The 18640-nt window shown below is 40.5% G+C and overlaps 2 protein-coding genes across 13 annotated transcripts in view; one reads left to right on the top strand and one right to left on the bottom strand.

The window, feature by feature from the left end:
* The window catches only part of Fip1l1 (factor interacting with PAPOLA and CPSF1), a 64123-nt gene extending 51614 nt beyond the window's left edge, over positions 1 to 12509 (top strand). For 8 of the 11 annotated variants that reach the window (XM_036201298.1, XM_036201297.1, XM_036201294.1 and 5 more), the window contains 3 exons: positions 5731 to 5950; positions 9996 to 10133; positions 10769 to 10982. In XM_036201298.1, the coding sequence (XP_036057191.1) occupies positions 5731 to 5950; positions 9996 to 10133; positions 10769 to 10916 (506 nt within the window). In that variant the 3' untranslated portion in view covers positions 10917 to 10982. Of the gene's footprint in view, positions 1 to 5730; positions 5951 to 9995; positions 10134 to 10768 lie in introns of all 11 variants that reach the window. The other 3 variants (XM_036201301.1, XM_036201303.1, XM_036201302.1) reach the window with 2 other exon arrangements.
* Positions 11712 to 18640, bottom strand: part of Lnx1 (ligand of numb-protein X 1) — an 84860-nt gene continuing 77931 nt past the window's right edge. For both annotated transcript variants that reach the window (XM_036201291.1, XM_036201292.1), the window contains exons 9-10: positions 12805 to 12963; positions 11712 to 12252 (exon numbers count right to left, since the gene is read on the bottom strand). In XM_036201291.1, the coding sequence (XP_036057184.1) occupies positions 12117 to 12252; positions 12805 to 12963 (295 nt within the window). In that variant the 3' untranslated portion in view covers positions 11712 to 12116. The remainder of the gene's footprint in view (positions 12253 to 12804; positions 12964 to 18640) is intronic.

Raw genomic sequence — 18640 nt, 5'->3', positions numbered from 1 at the left:
AGTTATTCGCCACCCAGAACCACTGTGAATCAATAAAGTATGTAGTGGTAAAGAAATAGAAACATGTTTTCATTGGTTAAAATGACATCTTTACAGAGTAAGTAAGAAATAACAATTGAAAGAGTTAAGTCAGTATAGATGCCAGATTACTTAAGAGAATATACTTTAAAGCATCAATTGATGCTTTAAAAAAATAGTGGCACAACAGGTATAGGTAGTTCAGCTTTTACTGAAATTTTTCATGAAATGATTGAGATTTGTCTCAGCCTCATTGTTTTTGAGTTATGGTATCCAACCAACCTTATTTTTTTCCTTTCACTGACTTAGTTTTTTGGAAGTCATGTGTATCCCCCCCCCCCCCCCCCCCCCGCCAACTTTTTATTTGTAGCAACATTAACCACACCAAGGGCATACCTTCCTTCCTTTATTTATTTTTCAAAAGTATACATCGTACTAACTTAAGGATATGTGAGTTATGATGGTTATCCTTACCATATTCATTGGTCAGTAAGGAGATAGGTAGGTGACCAGATAGAAAAGGACTTGTCCTGAGAATTGAGTGGAAGGTTGGTAACAACTTGCATGATGTACAGAGGCATGGGGCAAGAGGAAGCGGTAGACTCATGAACTGGAAGTGTGGTAAGGCTGGAGCCCAGAGAGCTTGTGCTCACACACTCAGCAGTATAGACTTATTTTGGAGATAGAGCAAGTTTGGTTTCCAGACCAGTACAATAAAGCACATATGATAAAACACATTGTGTAAAGTGTTTTATATTAAGCTCTATAAATGGGCACTATCATGCTTCAAGAAGCATATACCCTTACTTTAAAAAAAAAAAAATTGTTGCTAAAAAATGCTAGTGATCACTTGAGCCCCTCGTGAGTTATGATCTTTTTGTTGTGGAGAGTTTGCCCCAGTCAAGGTGGTGGCTACTGACAATTAGAGTCACTGTGGCATTATCTTAACATTGCAGTGAAGTTTATTGTATATTGCATCTTTTATGAAGGATTTCCCTGAGCAGTATGATGCTGTTTGATGGTACTTTCCCCCAGAGTAGGATGGCTGATGGAATCAGTTCTCTCATATAGTGCCACTACTTCAGGAACCAAGATTATGTGCTGTTCACTCTGTTGACACTTCTGTAGTGTTCACTAGAATACATTCTGTCAACTTTTCTCTGCAGGTTCTTGCCCCACAGAAGTCCTGAGTCTTTCCTCTTTCTTGTTGGTTCATGTTGATGTCAGTATTTTTACCTCTCTTCTAAATCCTAAATATAAATGGCATCCAGAACCAGAAGATTTTGATTTATTTTTTCTGGTTATATCAGAGGAACCACTATGCCAACAATAGCCTTAGGAAATTAAGACTTGAAATACAGAAAAACTCTTGAGCACAGATTGCAGAATGAATTTAGTGTGCAGACATAAAAACAACATGAATTCCACCCCACATTGCCATCAGTGCTCTTGAGTGACTAGATGCATCGTCAGTGAGCAGAAGTATTTTGAAAGGACCCTTTTTTTTTCTAAGTAGTAGGTTTCGGTGTTGGGCTTAAAATAATTAGTGAGCCACGTTATGGACAGTGTGCCTCCACCCAGGTCTCACTGCATTTACAGAGCACTGGAAGAGCCCTAGAACTTCATGAATGGTAAATGGGCATTAACGCCAACTTAAAGTCACTGGCTACTGTAACCTGGCAGCCAGACTTTGATTTGTCTTTAGCTGTAAAAGCTCTAAATGGCATGTTCTTCTAAGAGAATTCTGCTCTCTACTGAAAGTCTTTTGGTTAGTGCAGCCAGCCTCCATTGACTCTCAGCCTCTAGATAGCTTGCTGCAGTTTCTCTGTCTGTACCTTGCACTGAACTTGGTTGAGACCAATTCTTTAGCATCACAATCCAGCTTCTGTTGTCTTGGAATTTATTTTTGTAACTTTCTTACTTTGCCCAGCTTTCATAGAATTGAAGGACTTTGCTGTTGGTTGGTACCTGGGTTGCTCCATCATGTAAAATAGCTACAAACTTTCAATTTATTCAAATAAACAAACAAACAAACAAAAACAAACCAGAAAGCATTTTTTGAAGCTCAGTAAAATCAAGTGTACTTCTGTGCAGTGTTATGGAGTATGAATATTTGCCACAGGGCTATGAGGCTTCTGTTAATTTTATGCAGAGTTGTAAAGTTGCTCTATTGACATTTGATAATGCCCTTTCTTTCTGCTTAGTTATTGTGAGGCTAGTATGGACTTCAAAGTGCGGAGAAAGGCTGGAGAGCTGTTAGGCCTTCCTGCACTTGGGGAACAAGTAGACGTGTTGAGCATGTAGATGAGTGGGACAAACAAAGCTGTACAGAGTTGTTAGGTGAAACACCCTCCCAGAAACAGATAGGAAGAGAAAAGTGTGCTTATTATCTTGTATCACTTGTGTGACACCAAAGACACATAGGCTTAGAAGAGTCTGGCTTATATGGCATCTGTAACAAAGACAATAAATGAGAGACTGCAAAGGGCTGTCGGTGTCTGTCCCTAAATGAACGTCTGTATCACCCTTGCAAGGTTCAGGCAGCATCAAAGGAGATAGGGGGGATATGGTAAAAGCAGTGTCTGTCTCCCAAGTATGCCATGGCCATTGCACTTGTTCATAAACTCACAGCAACTTTAGTTACCTGTAATGACTGGGCCCAAGAGGCCCCACCATTCCTAAGGATATGTATGCAGCCAGTTAATAGCCGCTCGGAGAGGGAGGGGCATTTTCCTCTGTGGCATTTCATAGCCATTGTGTCTGTAAATAACCACCCATCCATGCTCCTGTAAGTAACCCTTAGTTAGGGTTCACCCACTAACTAACGAACTGACGGAATAAATGATTCAGGCTGTGATTCCATGATGAATGCTTGACCAGCATGTATGAGGGCCTGGGTTCAGTCCCTGCTGCTGAAAGAAAATGAAATAAAGTCATTAATAAAAAGGGAGCTAGTGGTGGGTCTCCACGCTAAGCGTCTCCAGTGACGAGTTTTCATCCTTCCTATTAAAGAGAGCAAGAGGTATACCTGAGCTTGGGGGTTTGGCTTCCAGCCTGCGGACAAGTGCAAGAGGACAACGCTATGCGGCTTCTCTGTTGCCTGTACCTCAGCATCGTTCTGACAAACGTTGTTTCTGAGCAGCATGTTGTGGTCTCTCCTGTGGGAGTAAGCCAGAGGCGGGCGTTATGGTGGATATCCTGTTTCCTCCACTGAAGGTGGAGATTTTAATGGCTTTCAAAGGCATTTGGGGGGTAGAAACTATGTCCTGGGGATATGCTTCTGAATACCTTTAACTAGGTGTTACAGGCTGTGTCAACCCCAAATTGTGTTAGTTACATTTGCTTTTCAGTCCCCCAAAGTTAGTGTATGGTCATGCTCGTCTTCTGCTCACCCTGCCTGGGTTGGAATCTTGCTTTGCCCTCTCTAGTTACGAACCCTTTGTTGGTCTTCAGTCATTAACCTGAAGGTAAGGGATTCCCCTAAGGCCATGGGATTACCTTGAAATACCTTCCCTGCTCTTCACCGGTTGTACCAGTGTTAGCTCTCATTTTTATAATCACCACCATCTCCAGCAAGTTAAAAGCTCCCTCCTTCTTCTCTACCCCTGAAGCAGTAGGAAGTGATTGTTGAAACGGGCTCTGTGGTTCCCTGTGTTGGGGTCTTGGGGTCAGCTTGTCTTAGGTAACCTTAGATGAGTTAAACTAAGTCTTTGCGTCACGGAAACGAGCTGGAATTCAAGCTTAGCACGATCCTGACAGTATGTGAGCATTCGATAGGCACTGCTCATTGAGTGCTTTGATGACATCAGACGTTTGCTGTCACCCTTTCCCTAGATGTTTGCTTCAATACAGGGGGAACCCAGTGACTAGCGCACATCTGAAAGTCATTCTTGAGACTAGTGCCCCAGCCTGGTAGAACTTTTTAAAACTGTGAACTACAAACTCTCAGAGTGGTAGGTGTATATTTCTAGTGTAAGGAAGCATTGCACACTTCCTTCCACCCCAGCTCTCCTCCCAGGGACAAGCCTTCAATTAGCCACTGGTAAAAATTAGTAAAGGCGGGTAAGAGGTTTTCCCAATCCCAGCCAAATGAAGCTTTCCAGTAAAGACAACAAGGACAGCTTCTTGGCGGTCTGTTTCACCTTTGTTTACTTCAGAATTTATAATTCATCTTCATACCCCTGAGCAACACAACATGGTAACTTTTCTGGATTTGATTTGAAGACTGCTTTTGAAGTGAAACCTAGTTTTTAAAAAAAGATTTTACAGGAATATTAAGAGACAAGCTTTTCATTTCTTTCTTTCTTTTTTATTTTGGCTCACAGATTTAGAGGTTCCCATCCATAACTTAGACCAACCCATGACTTTTAATTAAGCCTTGTGTGAATTGTGTAATGAAGCAAAACCATTAGCCTGATGGCAAGAACAGAAGTGAATGAAAGAAGAATGTATGACCCACAATCCTAGAGAACATGACTCCTTATGACCTAAAACTTTATAATAGGCCCAATTTCTCTTCTTAAAAAAATACACGATTTTATTTTATTTTGTGAGTTTGGGTGGTTTGCCTGCATGTCTGTCTGTACACCAACATGAGCATCCTTAGTGCCCAGGGAAACCAGAATGGTCAGATCCCCAGGAACTGGAGTTAAGATGGTTGGGAGCTGCCATGCAGTTGCTGGGAGTCAGCCTTGGGTCCTCTGGAATAGTAGCTAGTGTTCCTATCCCTTCATCTTCGTGAAGTGCCCCTCCCCCATCCTTTTTCTGCATGTTTTTAGAATATAGACTTTTACAAAAGACTTTTTATGTATATGAGTGCTTTGCTTACATGTATGTCTATGCACCATGTGCATGCAGTACCCATGGACACCAGAAGGGGGCATTTTGGAACTAGAGTTAGAGTTGTGAGCTGCCCTATGGGTGCTGGGAAGTGAACCTATGTCCTCTGGATAGCAGCCAGTGCTCTTAATCACTAAGCCATCTCTCCAGCCCTTAGAATGAAGACTTTTAAAAGTAAAGTCCACACACTCTGCCATGTAACTGATGAAATAATTGTTGTTTTTAATACAGGTATTGAGCTGTTTGAGATCTTTCCATTTCCATCCCTTCCCTGACTTCCTGGATCGATTATGGTGCTTTATTGTTATTGTTTGTTCTTTATGAATACAGCTCCCAGTTTTGAGTGGTTTCTCGAAATTTCCTATGTGTATTTAATAATATATAAATAATATGTGAACTCTTCTTAATCAGTACAGAGATGATAGTATCTCTTAGTTTTTCTCTTGTAACTTACTGAGGTTCCTTGTTTTATTCTTTTTTTTTTTCCTTGTTTTATTCTTAAAAGGGATATATAGTTTATTTGCTCAACTATTTTCATTTTAGGTCTCCTTTCTAAAATAATTTTCCTTCATTGTCTTGGATAATAGTTTTGCTTTATTTTTGTTGTTTGTTTACAAATGACTTTGTTTTATTGTTAAAATGGATTTGCTGTTTGTTTTTTGTAGATGTGGGTATTGAACCTATTGTTTTGTGCATGCTAATAGAAGTACACTTAAGTCTTTAAAATACGATGTTTGTATTTCATTTTCTCTTAATAGTTCAGTGATGTTCTAGTGTCTTGGTTTCTGCTTTTGATACTGGGAAGTTTCATGCTGAGAGAAGACTGTCAGACTGAACCCCACAGCCTTTGATTTCATGTGCTTTTTCCCTTAGTGGCCTTCCCCCATCTCACCAGCTCCGCTCCCTCGTGGCCTAGCCTTGTGGACACCACCAAGCAGTGGGACTATTATGCACGGAGAGAGAAAGACCGAGACCGAGACCGAGAGAGAGACAGAGACAGAGAGAGAGACAGAGACCGGGACAGAGAAAGAGAGCGCACCCGAGAGAGGGAGCGGGAGCGGGATCACAGCCCCACCCCCAGCGTTTTCAACAGGTTTGTTAGGTGTGAGGGTGTTGGACACACTTCATTTATACTTTGCATTTTTATTTGGTGTGAGGAAGTGAATTCCAGTTCACTGGGAAAAGAATGCTCGAGGTGTGGCTAGAAAAGCCATTTGAAATCACACTCATTTCATTCTTGATGCTTCCCATTACAGTAAGCAGCAATTTTCACATTGCTCACTTGGCCCTTGGAAGAATTTTGTACCCCTCCCAGATTTATTTCCGTCTTAGCACCTAAAGCTCGTTTCTCCTTACGTTTAATTAGTTCATAATTCGTATATATACATTTCTAATATATATTTTAAAATAAAATTACTACTTTAAATACGTACTGTGATTTTAAAAATACTATGCTTTACTGAGCATCATACCCATTTTTTTAAAAGCATAAATAAGCTAACTTTAGCAGTTGGAATTTCTTTGTGTGCACCTGAATTTCCATTTGTGTATCACATTTCTAAAGGAATACTCAAACGTTTCTGCAGTGCATGCAAGTCAGCTTAAATAGGTCCTAACTCGTATGCACAGTCCTGATGTCAAAGGTTGTGAAAACCAGAATACTGTGTACTTTTGTGTATGTTCTATAGATGTGTGTGTATTAAAGATTTACTTGTATACCTGCTTTAGAACCACAGCTGACCTCACTTTACTGGCAGTGAATGACTGTCTGAATCAGGCAGACGTTCACACTCTGAATTGGCATACTGCTTTATTTCATCCAGAAATATACGTAACAAGCTGTGCAGTTTAATACCAACATTTATCTATCTATGTATGAAAACAGGTAGTGTAATTAAAAGTTATATTTCATTTACTTTAGTCTACACTGTTAATAGAATGATGACCAAACCCAGGTTTTCAGAGTGATAATGTTTATAATGATAGACTCAAGCTTAGAGATTACTCTAGAGTCTAAATGTTTCTGTAAACCGAGAATATGATAAGTCAGCATAAGTCAGAGATTACAGTACCAATAGAGCCCTGTTAACTGCTGGAGATGTGGCTGTGGTGTCATTTAAAATTCTCTATTCTCTTAAAATTTGTTTTTTTTTTAAACTCTGTCCCCTTTCTCCTTTTTCCTTTCAGTGAAATTGACTTAAAAATTCATTTTGATTCATGTGATTGACATTTTGAGCCCTGTTCTAAGCCAGAAACAGTGCTGTATCCCGAAGATACATAAATATTCATACATTGTCTTTATAGATTAAACTTAATAGTACTGTTAAGCTGACTAGGACAGTTTTCTTAGTGTATGGGTGTATGACAAAGAACAGGAAAAGTTGATTAAAATACCCTTTCTTCCACTCAGTTTACTCATGACTTACACATAGTATGCATTTAACACAATTTATTGATGAACTAGGTGAACAGTGGTAAGGCATGTGCATGTGAGTGGAACACACACCAGTCCATGATTCTGCTCAAGTTCAAGGGCAGTAGTTTTCAGGAAGCTGGCTGGCTTCTGCTGTAATTGAAATGGTATCTTTGAGGTAGCACATCTGTAAAATATGCACGCCATAGTGAAGGAACTTAGTGCAGAAATGCGTAGGAAGACGATTCTTGTATCACACACACGTGCTTAGGGCCTATTGAGTTGCTAAACTGGACAACATTGGTTAAACCATGTTTTCATTTTCAGATTTCTGAATTCTAGTTCTACTTAAATATGAGTAAAAGCTTAAGGCCAGAAAAGCAAAAGGTCGAGGAACTCTGTGTTCTGAATTGTTCTAGGAAAAACCTGCACCGGGGCATGTACATGGGAAGTAAAAGCTCTTTGCTTCTAAAGACTGATAAACATGTTTTGAAGCAAAATGTATAGAGTGTGCGTTGTATTACAAATTACAGGGTCATTGTTTTGAAAATGAGAGACCAGTTTTAACATCTGTTTTTAAGGCAGTGTAATTGTGGACCAGAAAGGCGGCTTGGGTGCTGTAGATGTCTGAAATGTGCTCTAATGAGTTCCAGGCCTGGAGAACCTTTGCACTGCAGCACCTAGCAGAAAGGGGTGGAGGGATGTTGCTGTTTTCATGCAGGGAAACTGGCCAGTGGTCTCTTCTTCATGGCTCCCATCATATGTCTGCCATCAGAATCTAAAGGCCCCAACGCTAGCAAGACTTTGCTTTAGGGCAAAGGGGAAGGGGGCCACTCGTGACACAAATGCGAAATAACTCCTGCCTCACTCTTATGTAACCTGGTTGGAGTCGTTCACAGAAACCTCATTTGTTGATAGAGTTGACTGCAGTGTCCATTTGTCACTGTGCTGTTTTGCTTTGCTTTGGAGAGAGATTGTTAGAGGCTCAATAACCTTTGTAGGAAATGGTCTGCTTCTGATAGGTATTAAATTCATCAAAGAGTTCCATTTATGTATTACGTTGTGTGTGCACACGCATGTGCTTGTCCCGTAATCCCTCTTTAGAGGCCAAAGGACAACTTGGGGGAGTCATTTCACTCATTCTACAATATGGAACCTGGGGATCAAACTTTAGGTTGTCAGGCTTGGCAGCAAGTGCCTTTACCCACTGAGCCCCCAAATTCCATTTATTGATTGCCTATTTTCACACTAAGAGCTTGATCAATATAATTGTCGGTGTTATAGAAACCTTGAAAAAGGTTGTCAGCTATAAATGGGAAAACTGAGATGTCAAGGAGTGAGATTCTAGCATTAAAAGTGGCAAAGGCAGTGTGCTGGGCGTTCACGGCATGCTGCCACTCTGCACTGCCTGTCAGGGTACACACCTACCAGTGACGTGCTTCTTGGGGGAAAACAGGGTGTACCCATACATGTACATGTGCATATGTGTACATTGAAACATGTTTTTGTAAAGTGTTTTACAATCTTAATATATCCTAGGTCTTTATTTGGGCAGCAGGGTATTCTGGCATTAAATAGCATTATTGAACCACTCCTTTTGCTGGGTAGCCACGGGCTGGTTGGTTCTTTTATACGGCTTAGGCTTTCCCTGATCTATTATCCCCACCCAGATTCTTGAACAAGATGTTGTTACATACAAATTGCTAATTATTTGTATTGAACTTATTTTTAAAAACTAAAGCTTTTTGGCAATATTTTAAAAAATGTTTGTTTATTCTAAATGACAGAATTTCCTGATACTAGGTTTTAAAAAATCTTGACTTCCATGTGAAATACAAAAAGGAAAAGCCAGGTGTGGTAGTACAGGTGTGTAATCCCAGCATTCAGGAAGGGGAAGCAAGAAGAGTGAATTCATAGTGAAAAGAAAAGAGAAAGATGTCAATGGGTTAGTAAAGTGATGGAGAGAAGAATGTCAGTTAAGGGATATAAGAGAAGAAAGGCCAGAAAAACACTGTTAACTCTGGCAGTCGATTCTGTTTTGTGAGTCTCTGTAACTCTATCCAAAATCAGAAGAGAGTGTTTTAACTTGTATTTACGCATTTGAAGGTTTTAGCCACGTGTCGTCTTTAACACACAGTTAGGGTAGGAGGACAGAGAGCGATGTGTGGATGAAGTAGCTGGGATGTCCAGTTTGTGTGTTCTGTGTGGGTATGCGGGCATTGATGTCTTTTTTTCATGTGTATTCTTCTGCACAAGGTGAAAGTTGCACTATTTCTGCTGGTAAAAATCAAACACTTAAACATTTTTATCTGTCTGCCTTCTACTGTGGAAGCCATTGTGAGCCATGCGTACGTTCTTAGAATCTTGACCACATGACCAGTGCTTTGCAAATAAGATTTTTTTTTGTAGATGTCTGAGATGTAGAAATACATTTATTAAATAGGAGCAAAAAGAAATAGGCCTGCTGATTAAATTTTAAAACAGCTGTAGGTCTCATTTTTTCCCCAGAAATAAAATCTGATATTCTAATGTGAAACCTGTCATAAAAACTGATAGCACAGGGCAATTGAACAGAAGGCCATGTTTCTAGTGATCGGTTTTCTTAAGTTAGATGTGCTCCTGGTTTGTGGCTCAGTCTAGGGAATATTCGTTTTCCCACATAAGCAGCTCTTCCTTTCACAGTCAGCTAACAGTCCTGCTATTGGTGTTTCCGCTTCTGCTGCAGTGATGAGGAGCGCTACAGATACCGGGAGTATGCAGAGAGGGGCTATGAGCGCCACAGAGCTAGTCGGGAGAAAGAAGAGCGACACAGAGAACGACGTCACAGAGAGAAAGAGGAGACCAGACACAAGTCCTCGCGCAGGTCTGCTCTCTCCTAGTGACCCACCTTAGTCTGGGGGAGGGGGTGCGCACAACACGGTCGGCCCTGTAGGAAGCCAAGATACAGTAGCCCACCGATAGACAAGACTGTTCCTAACGGAAAGACAGGAACAGTCTGTCTAGTTCCTTCCTTATGGGTGTCAACAATTTTTACAGCTAACAAGGTTGCATTTCTTTATTACCTCCAAGACAAAATTAAAATAATATAAAACAGGAAAAACCACCCAGGTATGTTATCTCTTTGATAGAGGGGAATTTGGTCATATGAGCAAATCTTTATAATAAATATTAAAGTACTGTTTGGTTTAAGGAAAAAATTGGAGTCTTGCAGTTCTAAAATGAAAAAAAAAAAATAGAATCAACTTTAATGCTATAAAATAGTATTACCTGCTCCAGGTCATCATGTTTCAATGTCTTAGAGACTTTCTAGGAGTCTGGGATGGTATGGGTGAAGATAATCCCATAATACAATCTGTGTAAAATCTCATGCAAAGTGACCCTCCAAAATATGGTTATCAGAAAGTGAATAGGTTCAACCTAAACCCAGGCTTATTTGACCAGATTGATTTGGTCCTGTTGGTTATTTCAGCATAGTTTAACGCAATCCCTCTCCTGCAGTAACAGTAGACGTCGTCATGAAAGTGAAGAAGGGGACAGCCACAGGAGACATAAGCACAAAAAGTCCAAACGGAGCAAAGAAGGAAAAGAGGCTGGCAGTGAGCCGGTCCCCGAACAGGAGAGCGCCGAGGCCGCCCCTGCCGAGTAGACGCCACCTTTTCTCTGTGTCAGTCCCGGAAATAGATGCTGTAAATCTCCTTATTTTTCTGGATAATGTTGAAGAAATATACCTTTAATCTTGTTCTGTTAGAATGAAACGTTAACTTCTTTTCCAAAATAAAAATGTGCATTTTTTTGTGTTAAGTTAAAAATCTTTGTCTTGTAATATTTAAAGAATAAAAGACAGAAATGACTTTATATCCAAGGAAGTAATGTGAGTGAGTCAGCAGGGGATTTCGAGCTAAGGTTGGCTGTATACACAGTATGATGAAGGTCAAGGACTCACCTTGGCTAGCTTCTTAGTCAGGTACTGTGGCAGAGAGCACTGCACAGACCCCGTGAAGTGATTCCCTCTTGTCTTACGCCTGCATGTTAGTGATAGCGGGTTTTCAGTGTTCTAAAGGGGGCCAGGGTAACGAGGTGGGCCAGTTTATATCTCGATGCATAGATGGTAGAGGCCTTTGGGTGGTTCCATGATGTAACGTGTACTTTCCAGCAGGTACACATACACACAGACACAGCTGTGACTGGCACAGGGCTGGACCCCTCCATGGCCATCTGTTTGGGCCAGAGTCAAGGTGGTTTGGCTGCTGTTAACATGTTTTCCAAGGCCCATTGGTGAAGTAGAATGTAGGGTGTTTTTATAGCATTACCATATTACAGACGAAAGGAAACTCAATGACAGTAGTGTTATCCCAGCTTAAAATCTGGATGAAGCCAAGGAGGGAGTACAGAGTAGCGGTGGTGCTAGGAACTCGGTGAGAGAATGACTCAGAGCCACAGGGAAGAAGACAGCTGCCATTTAGAAAAGATTTATTTCTCATTTTAAATCCTCTGCCATTAAATTTCAATGCCCGTATTGTTCTTTCTTGAACTCCACGTATACCATATTTTTACTTGATTTGAATTGTGTCATACAAACCATTTTAGATTTTTTATGGGCTTTTTATTGAATAGAAAAATATAAACTTAAAGGTTTGGAGTGATGAGAAATCCTCCACACTAAATAAAAACTTACCACTTTTTATTTTTGAAAACATTCTCTGAGGTGTAGCATCTTTTCACAATGTCATACTTTGCCTGGCATTTTTTTTACAATATATTCTTTAAATACAAAAATTGACAAGATAAATACAGTTTTACCTAGCCTATCTGATCTTTTTCTGTTTTTGAAGATCCATCATTGATTTTATAAAAAAGTACCAGGCCAGGAAGCAATAGTGAGAATAATTCTCCCTTTCAGTCCCTTGAGCATCCTTGCCAAGCAAGCGTGCATCATGCCGGATGTGCTCCGACCATTGACAGCGAGAAGAATGTCACCACATCTAAAAAAAAAAACAGCATCGTGATCAGAATCACTGTATGATTGAAAAGTTACTCATGGTGACTTGGGTGGTCCTACTGTTTGCCATATTTGTCCATTTTAATTCTAATTAGATGTTCCCCTCTTCACTTAAATTATCCAAGCTCCATACAGCTTACATTAGAAGATATAGTAGTATAGGAAATTGCAATATGGGGTCAACGCCAGCTGTAATTTTTTATTTTGAATTTTTGAGACAGGGTTTCTCTGTGTAACAGCCCTGGCTGATGTGGAACTCACTTTTGTAGACCAGGCTAGCCTTGAACTCACAGAAATATGCCTGCCTCTGCTTCCCAAGTGCTGGGATTAAAGGCATGCGCCACTGCTGCCCAGAGTAATTTTAAGTTTATTAAACCTGACTAGTACACTCATGTTTTAATTTCTCACTCTTCAAGAATGTATAGTATACACTGTAGTAAGTACAATGAAGAATACGCTTTCTTTCAAGTGGGGCCAAGTTTTTACCTGTAGAAAACAAGATACTTGAATATTATTTTTGCTAACTAATTATTACCTAATTCTTCCATCGTTGTATGCTGGTGTTCCTTCGACAATGGATTTGATAAAAAAAGGTTTGTTCCCATTGTATTCTTCATAACCTCCTACAATGCAGAAGCCCAGACTTCCTGCTGTGTTCCTCCGGAGTGTCACGTCTTTACAGTTAGTTAAGTACCTGAAATAGAATATAATTAATGTACAGTTGGGTTCACTACTTGTGACTTCATCTCTCATTCGTTTTTTTTTTTTTTTGACATTTTAAAAAAGTAAACTAGTAACTGCATATGTCTCCCTCAGAAATGACAGTAACTTTTCATGCTCTTAGCCAGCTTTTGTATTTGATCTCTTTTCCATAGCTGAACACCCTTTCAACAAAAGGACTTTGTTATTGGGTTCAGTTTGTGAATCTGCTGAGAAAGATGGCTGTGTTTTGGCTAAAGACACCATAATGCATGGGCTTAATATGACCCCAAAATAGGATATGCCTCAATACTTCTAATGATAAGCCAAAGTGGAGCATACTGAGGGATTATAATTTTTATATACTTGTGGGTTTACATGATTCTTCAAGAAAGCAAACTTGCTTTGAATTAGTGATTCACAATGAAATAATCACGATGAAAATCATTGTAACTTAAGCTAGTGAACTTCATTAAGTTTAGACTTTCTGTTGACCCTCGGGAGACACTAGTTTATACTCACATAAACAAAGAAGACTGTAGACATAGATGAATGGAAATTGGGTCAAGAGTAGACCAGTTGTAGGAGTAAATCAACATGGCAGAAACTGAAGCCCAAAGGACAAAAGGAGCTGGAGAGGGGAAGACCACAGCTGGCCTAAGGATCGGTAGAATCCTCAACTAGGGTAGTTGTGAGTGTTAGAGCGAAGTGCAGACTGCTGTGTGACAAGAGAGGTGTGTCAGGAGCTGGAGTTTGCTCTAGGATCCTTGTCTAGCATGTGTGTGTCTGTGGTCCAGGAACTGCTTTGACTGGAAGATAGCATTTTTATGTTGGTAGAAATGAAGATGTTTTGTTTATAGACTGTACCTTAAAAGAATCAATTGCTTTTTGATAATCAATAAAAATGATCTTGTGAAATGGTAAGCATTGAAGTTTGGTCATTATACTGGTTGTTGGCTTTTCTCATTTAACTGTCATGCCTACTCTTGGTTGCAACTTGACTACATCTGGAATAAACTTAGTGGCTGGGAATACCTGTGAGGGATTTTTTTTCTTAATTAAATCAGTTGAAGTGGGAAGACTACTTTGTCTTTTGAGACAGGGTTTCTCTGTGTAATGGCCCTGGCTCTCCTAGAACTCGCTCTGTAGACCAGACTGGCCTTGAACTCAGAGATCCTCCTGCCTCTGCCTTTCAAGTGCTGGGGAAAAAAAAGGTGTGCACCACCACTGCCTAGCATGGGAAGACCCACTTTTTTTTTTGAGCTGAGGATCGAACCCAGGGCCTTGCGCTTGCTAGGCAAGTGCTCTATCACTGAGCTAAATTCCCAACCCGGAAGGACTCACTTTTAATCCAGATCTTTTGAGGTGGGAAGATCGACCTTTAACCTGGGCCACGCCTGCTGGCAGCCTGTATAAAGGACATGGAAGAAGGAAGCTTGCTCTCTTTGCCTTCTTGGCTCTTATTGGCATTAGAGCCCAATCTCACTGCCATCAGAGCCTAATTCTTTGGGATTCTAGCATATACTGAAGACCAGCTGAGATATCCAGCCTCGGGAACTTAGTTACTACTGGCTTCTTGGACTTTCCATTGGTAAACAGCTTTTGTTGGACTAGCTGAACCATATCCTATAAGCCATTCCAGTAAGTCCCATGCATATCAGTTCTGTTCCTCTAGAGAACCTAACTAATACAGTGTTTTTTAATGGTGTTACTTTCATTTGAAATGGAACAAGCCTATTTTTGTTTTGTATGCATTGGCATCATGTACAACATTACTCGTTGAAATAACAAAAAGTATAAATGTGTCAGTAGCACATGCATCCTGTAAGAGCTTTGGTCTACTGGATATCACACTGGTAAGTTCCAGTTTATCTGACTACTTAGGAAGAGTGTCACACATTCCCACGTTGGTGGGCAATGCTTCTCAATCTTCCTAATGCTGTAACACCTTTAATACAGTTTCTCATGTTGTGGTGACCCCTAACCATAAAATCATTTTCGTTGCTACTTCATAATTGTAATTTTGCTACTGTTGTGACTCATAATGTAAATATTTTGGGAGATAGAGGTTTGTTGTAGGGGTTGCAACCTATAGGTTGTTGTTGGATATGTGCCCAGTTTTTTTGGTAGAAAAGTAGTAATTAGGTGATTCCTGTCCAGGGGTGTGATCAAATCTTCCAGTCATAACCCTTTAAAGCATGTAAGTATGAGTTCCAGAAAAGGTGCAAATCTACACAGAGAAACCCCGTCTCCAAAAAAAACCATAACTATATAGCACAGTCTCCGGAACTAATGCTTCCCATTCTTTGGACCATTGTTGTGTGTTGTATTTTGTTTTTTCAGTAAGTATTTCTATGGGCCTTATTTGACTGTCCAAATATTTTATCTTGCTCATCTATAAACACAACTATCTAAAATTATTAAAGTTTTCAACCTAATATTAATTAATTATAAGTGTGTTTTCCTAGACTTCATAGTGGAGAAGGCATCAGCTTTTAGATGATTGTGTATATATCATGCACGTGGCATTGGGGGATATCGGTGAATATACAGAATACTTGTCCTGTAGCATCCATTGAAGAAGGTCCCCATGGTCTACCCTTTTATTTGCCTTTAACTCTATTTGCCTTTGTTGCAGCCGCAGAATCTCACTATGTTAACCTCTCAGTGAGGCTGAATAGTTGGGACTGATGACTCACTTTTTCTCTTTTTTCTTTGCATTACTTCATCCCCCACTGGGAAAACCTGGCAGCTGGTTTTGATCAGTGACCTTTGAGATTAAGTGACTTTACCCCTTGGATGTAAATGTGAGCTTTTTTCCTACTCTGAGCTCATTCTCTCAATTTAGGCGTAATTGAGAGAGATTTGGCATAAGGAATGGCAAGGGCTTTGGTCATTCTTCCCGGTGAGGTTATGGTTAGGCTCACCGACAAATTTGACTCCAGCGAATAAATTGAGTATGAGAAGTCCTGAGCTGCTCAAGACACAAAGCTCTGGAGCTAGAGTGGCTCAGCAGTTAAGAGCACTGACTGCTCTTCCAGAGGACCCAAGTTCAGTTCCTAGCACCCCCATGGTGGATCATAACTGTAAGTCCAGTTCCAGGTGATCCAAATAACCCCCTTCTGACCTCCCAAGGCACAAGCATGCATGTGGTACACGTATCTACATGACAGGCAAACACTTGTGGTGGTGGTAAATAAAATGGCCTCCAAAGGGAATGGCAGGATTAGGAAGAGTGGCCTTGTCACTGTCGGGGTGGCCTTGGAGGTCTCTTTTGCTCAGGGTTCTGTCAGTGTGACTTCCAGTCAACTTCCTGTTGCGTGCAAAATGTAGCACTCTCAGGTGCTCCAGCACCATGTCTGCCTGCACACCACCACGCTCCCCGTCATGATGATAATGGACCGAACTTCTGAAACTAAGTGAGCCATCCCGGTGTTTCCTTTGTAAGAGCTGCTGTGGTCATGATGTCTCTTCACAGCAATGAAAACCCTAAGACAGCACTTAAACATATAAATCTTTTTTTAATTTCCTCTAAATTTCCCTCCTATGTCAGTTTACTCAATAAAGCATTTGAAACACTGCTTTGCCTGGGTTTAAGTCAGAGGGATACTAAGACAAGGAAGGCACTGAGTCTTGAAAAACAAATGCCAAAACAAAAGCTCAGCCTCACAGTGTAAACTGAGTCCATCAGCCAAGCTGGATTGATTGTACGATTTTTTTTCCCATGGTGTCAAACTCCAGAGATCATGAATGTGTTCACCATACTACGGAGGATTGATTTTATCCATAGAGAATTAACTAATTTTAAATACTTTGGTTTTAATTTTACCTATGTCTTTTTTTTTAAAACCGTGTTCACCATTGTTTTTATATTGGAATCACAAGTCCAAAGCACTGTCTAAGCAAATATATTTATAGAGGAAGAACAACAATGGCTGAGTTTGAGAAAACAATTGATGAAGTTTATCTTGTAAACAGAAAGTTAACCATGTAACCAGTTTCTATCCTCTTTTGAAATTGTTGTTAGCCCTGCCTGTTCGGATACTTTAACTTTTTGCCCTAACTCATTTGTAAATATTACCACTAATTTCAACTCTGGGTATAATGCAGAGCTGCTTTCTGTGGCTAACTCCTGGGTCAGGTTCGCTTTGTACCTCCCTTTGGGCCCCTGTGTTGACTGCTCTCCCTGCTACTCTGCTTCATGTCACGAGCAAAGTGCCTCTTTAGCCACCTAGGCAAGGAGCTCATCTTATCCACTGGGGGTAAACAAAGAAAAAAGAAAAAAAGTCTGCTCCAAAGGGGCACTTAGTAAATGATCTGCGGACCATCCACGGCAGCTATAGATACTTTTGTCATGATACCTACTTGTCCTCTCGATTCTGAAGTCTATAAAAAGTTTTCCTAGCACATAAGGGACTCATTATTTCATTAGTAAATGTTTACTCAACAGCTGTTCCAGATCTTCAGAAATATGGGACATTTTCTTTCTTTTGAAAGGTCCTTCCTTAATAGTAAACATTAAAATGCATCATTTTACATACTAAATATAGGTAGGTTTGGGGGCAAGTGTTCAATACATTTTTAAAAATGACTTTGCTCCTGAAATGATGTGGCCATTGACTTGACTAATGGGACTTTACAATCACACAGGAAAGGTGGTAAGGGAAATTACTAGAAATCATAGGCTACCTAAGCGGCAACCGTGAGAGGGATCTGTGCTATCCTGTGCAGGAATGTTATGTGAGCTCCTCCAGAACTTGCTGCTTTATGGTAGAAAACAAAAAGACAAAGACTTAGCAACTTTCTAATGAATCGTGATTAAAATCCTAGACTAAGTTGAGAAGGGCATGCTCAGCTTGTGGTTCTGCCATACAGCCTGAGCATGACACATGACTGCCCTGAGCCTTAGTTTTCTACTGAGTCACAGAGCCTGTGATTCTCCAGGAAGTGTGAAGACCATGTGAAGACCTCAGAAGGGACCCTGGCTCTTACTCAGGGCTCATAAACATCAGTTGCTCGTTGGCTACTGTTAGACTGCATGGCTTAGATGTACCAGCACAATGGACCTATCTTGTGATGAAAGCATCAAAAAGTTTTAGCTAGAAAAAAAAAATATTGATGCCTGTTTCCTTACCATTCAATATTGACAATAATCCTGATTAAATTAAAATATGTTAGGGGCCTCAGGAAAGGAAAGGGTTAAATTCTTAGGCAAGAAGAGAAGTGAGTTAATGCATATTTCTATCATGCTAGTCCAGATGAGAGCATGCTTTGAAAGACTTCCAGATGTGGAATGTGGGCCCTGAGAGCCAACAAAGTAAAATGTCATCGGTGTTCTCTGAGTCTCCTGTTGAATGGCAGCTGATAATTAGCATAGCTGGCAGAGTGTCTGGAGCTGTGCTATCAACAAGTGCACTATTAATAACACACTTGTTTATCTGCTTCTTTATCACCGACTCAGACTCTTTGCCATTGCCCAAGTCTGACGCCCACTGCTTCCATCCACACAGGCAATGCCAGCATAGCATCCTAGGGCTGCCCTCTGCCACATTCTTGCTCTGTGATGCCCAGCATCTCAGGATAGAATGCTATGGCTTTCACGATTCTAGGCCTGCTGACACATACTTCTTCACTGCAGGAGGGCCTTAGGTACCTGGGCAATACCGTATATT

Source organism: Onychomys torridus, chromosome 10 (genome assembly GCF_903995425.1).
Source record: "Onychomys torridus chromosome 10, mOncTor1.1, whole genome shotgun sequence".
Taxonomy (NCBI): Eukaryota; Metazoa; Chordata; class Mammalia; order Rodentia; family Cricetidae; genus Onychomys; species Onychomys torridus.
This window is presented reverse-complemented; position numbering and strand designations above follow the sequence as displayed.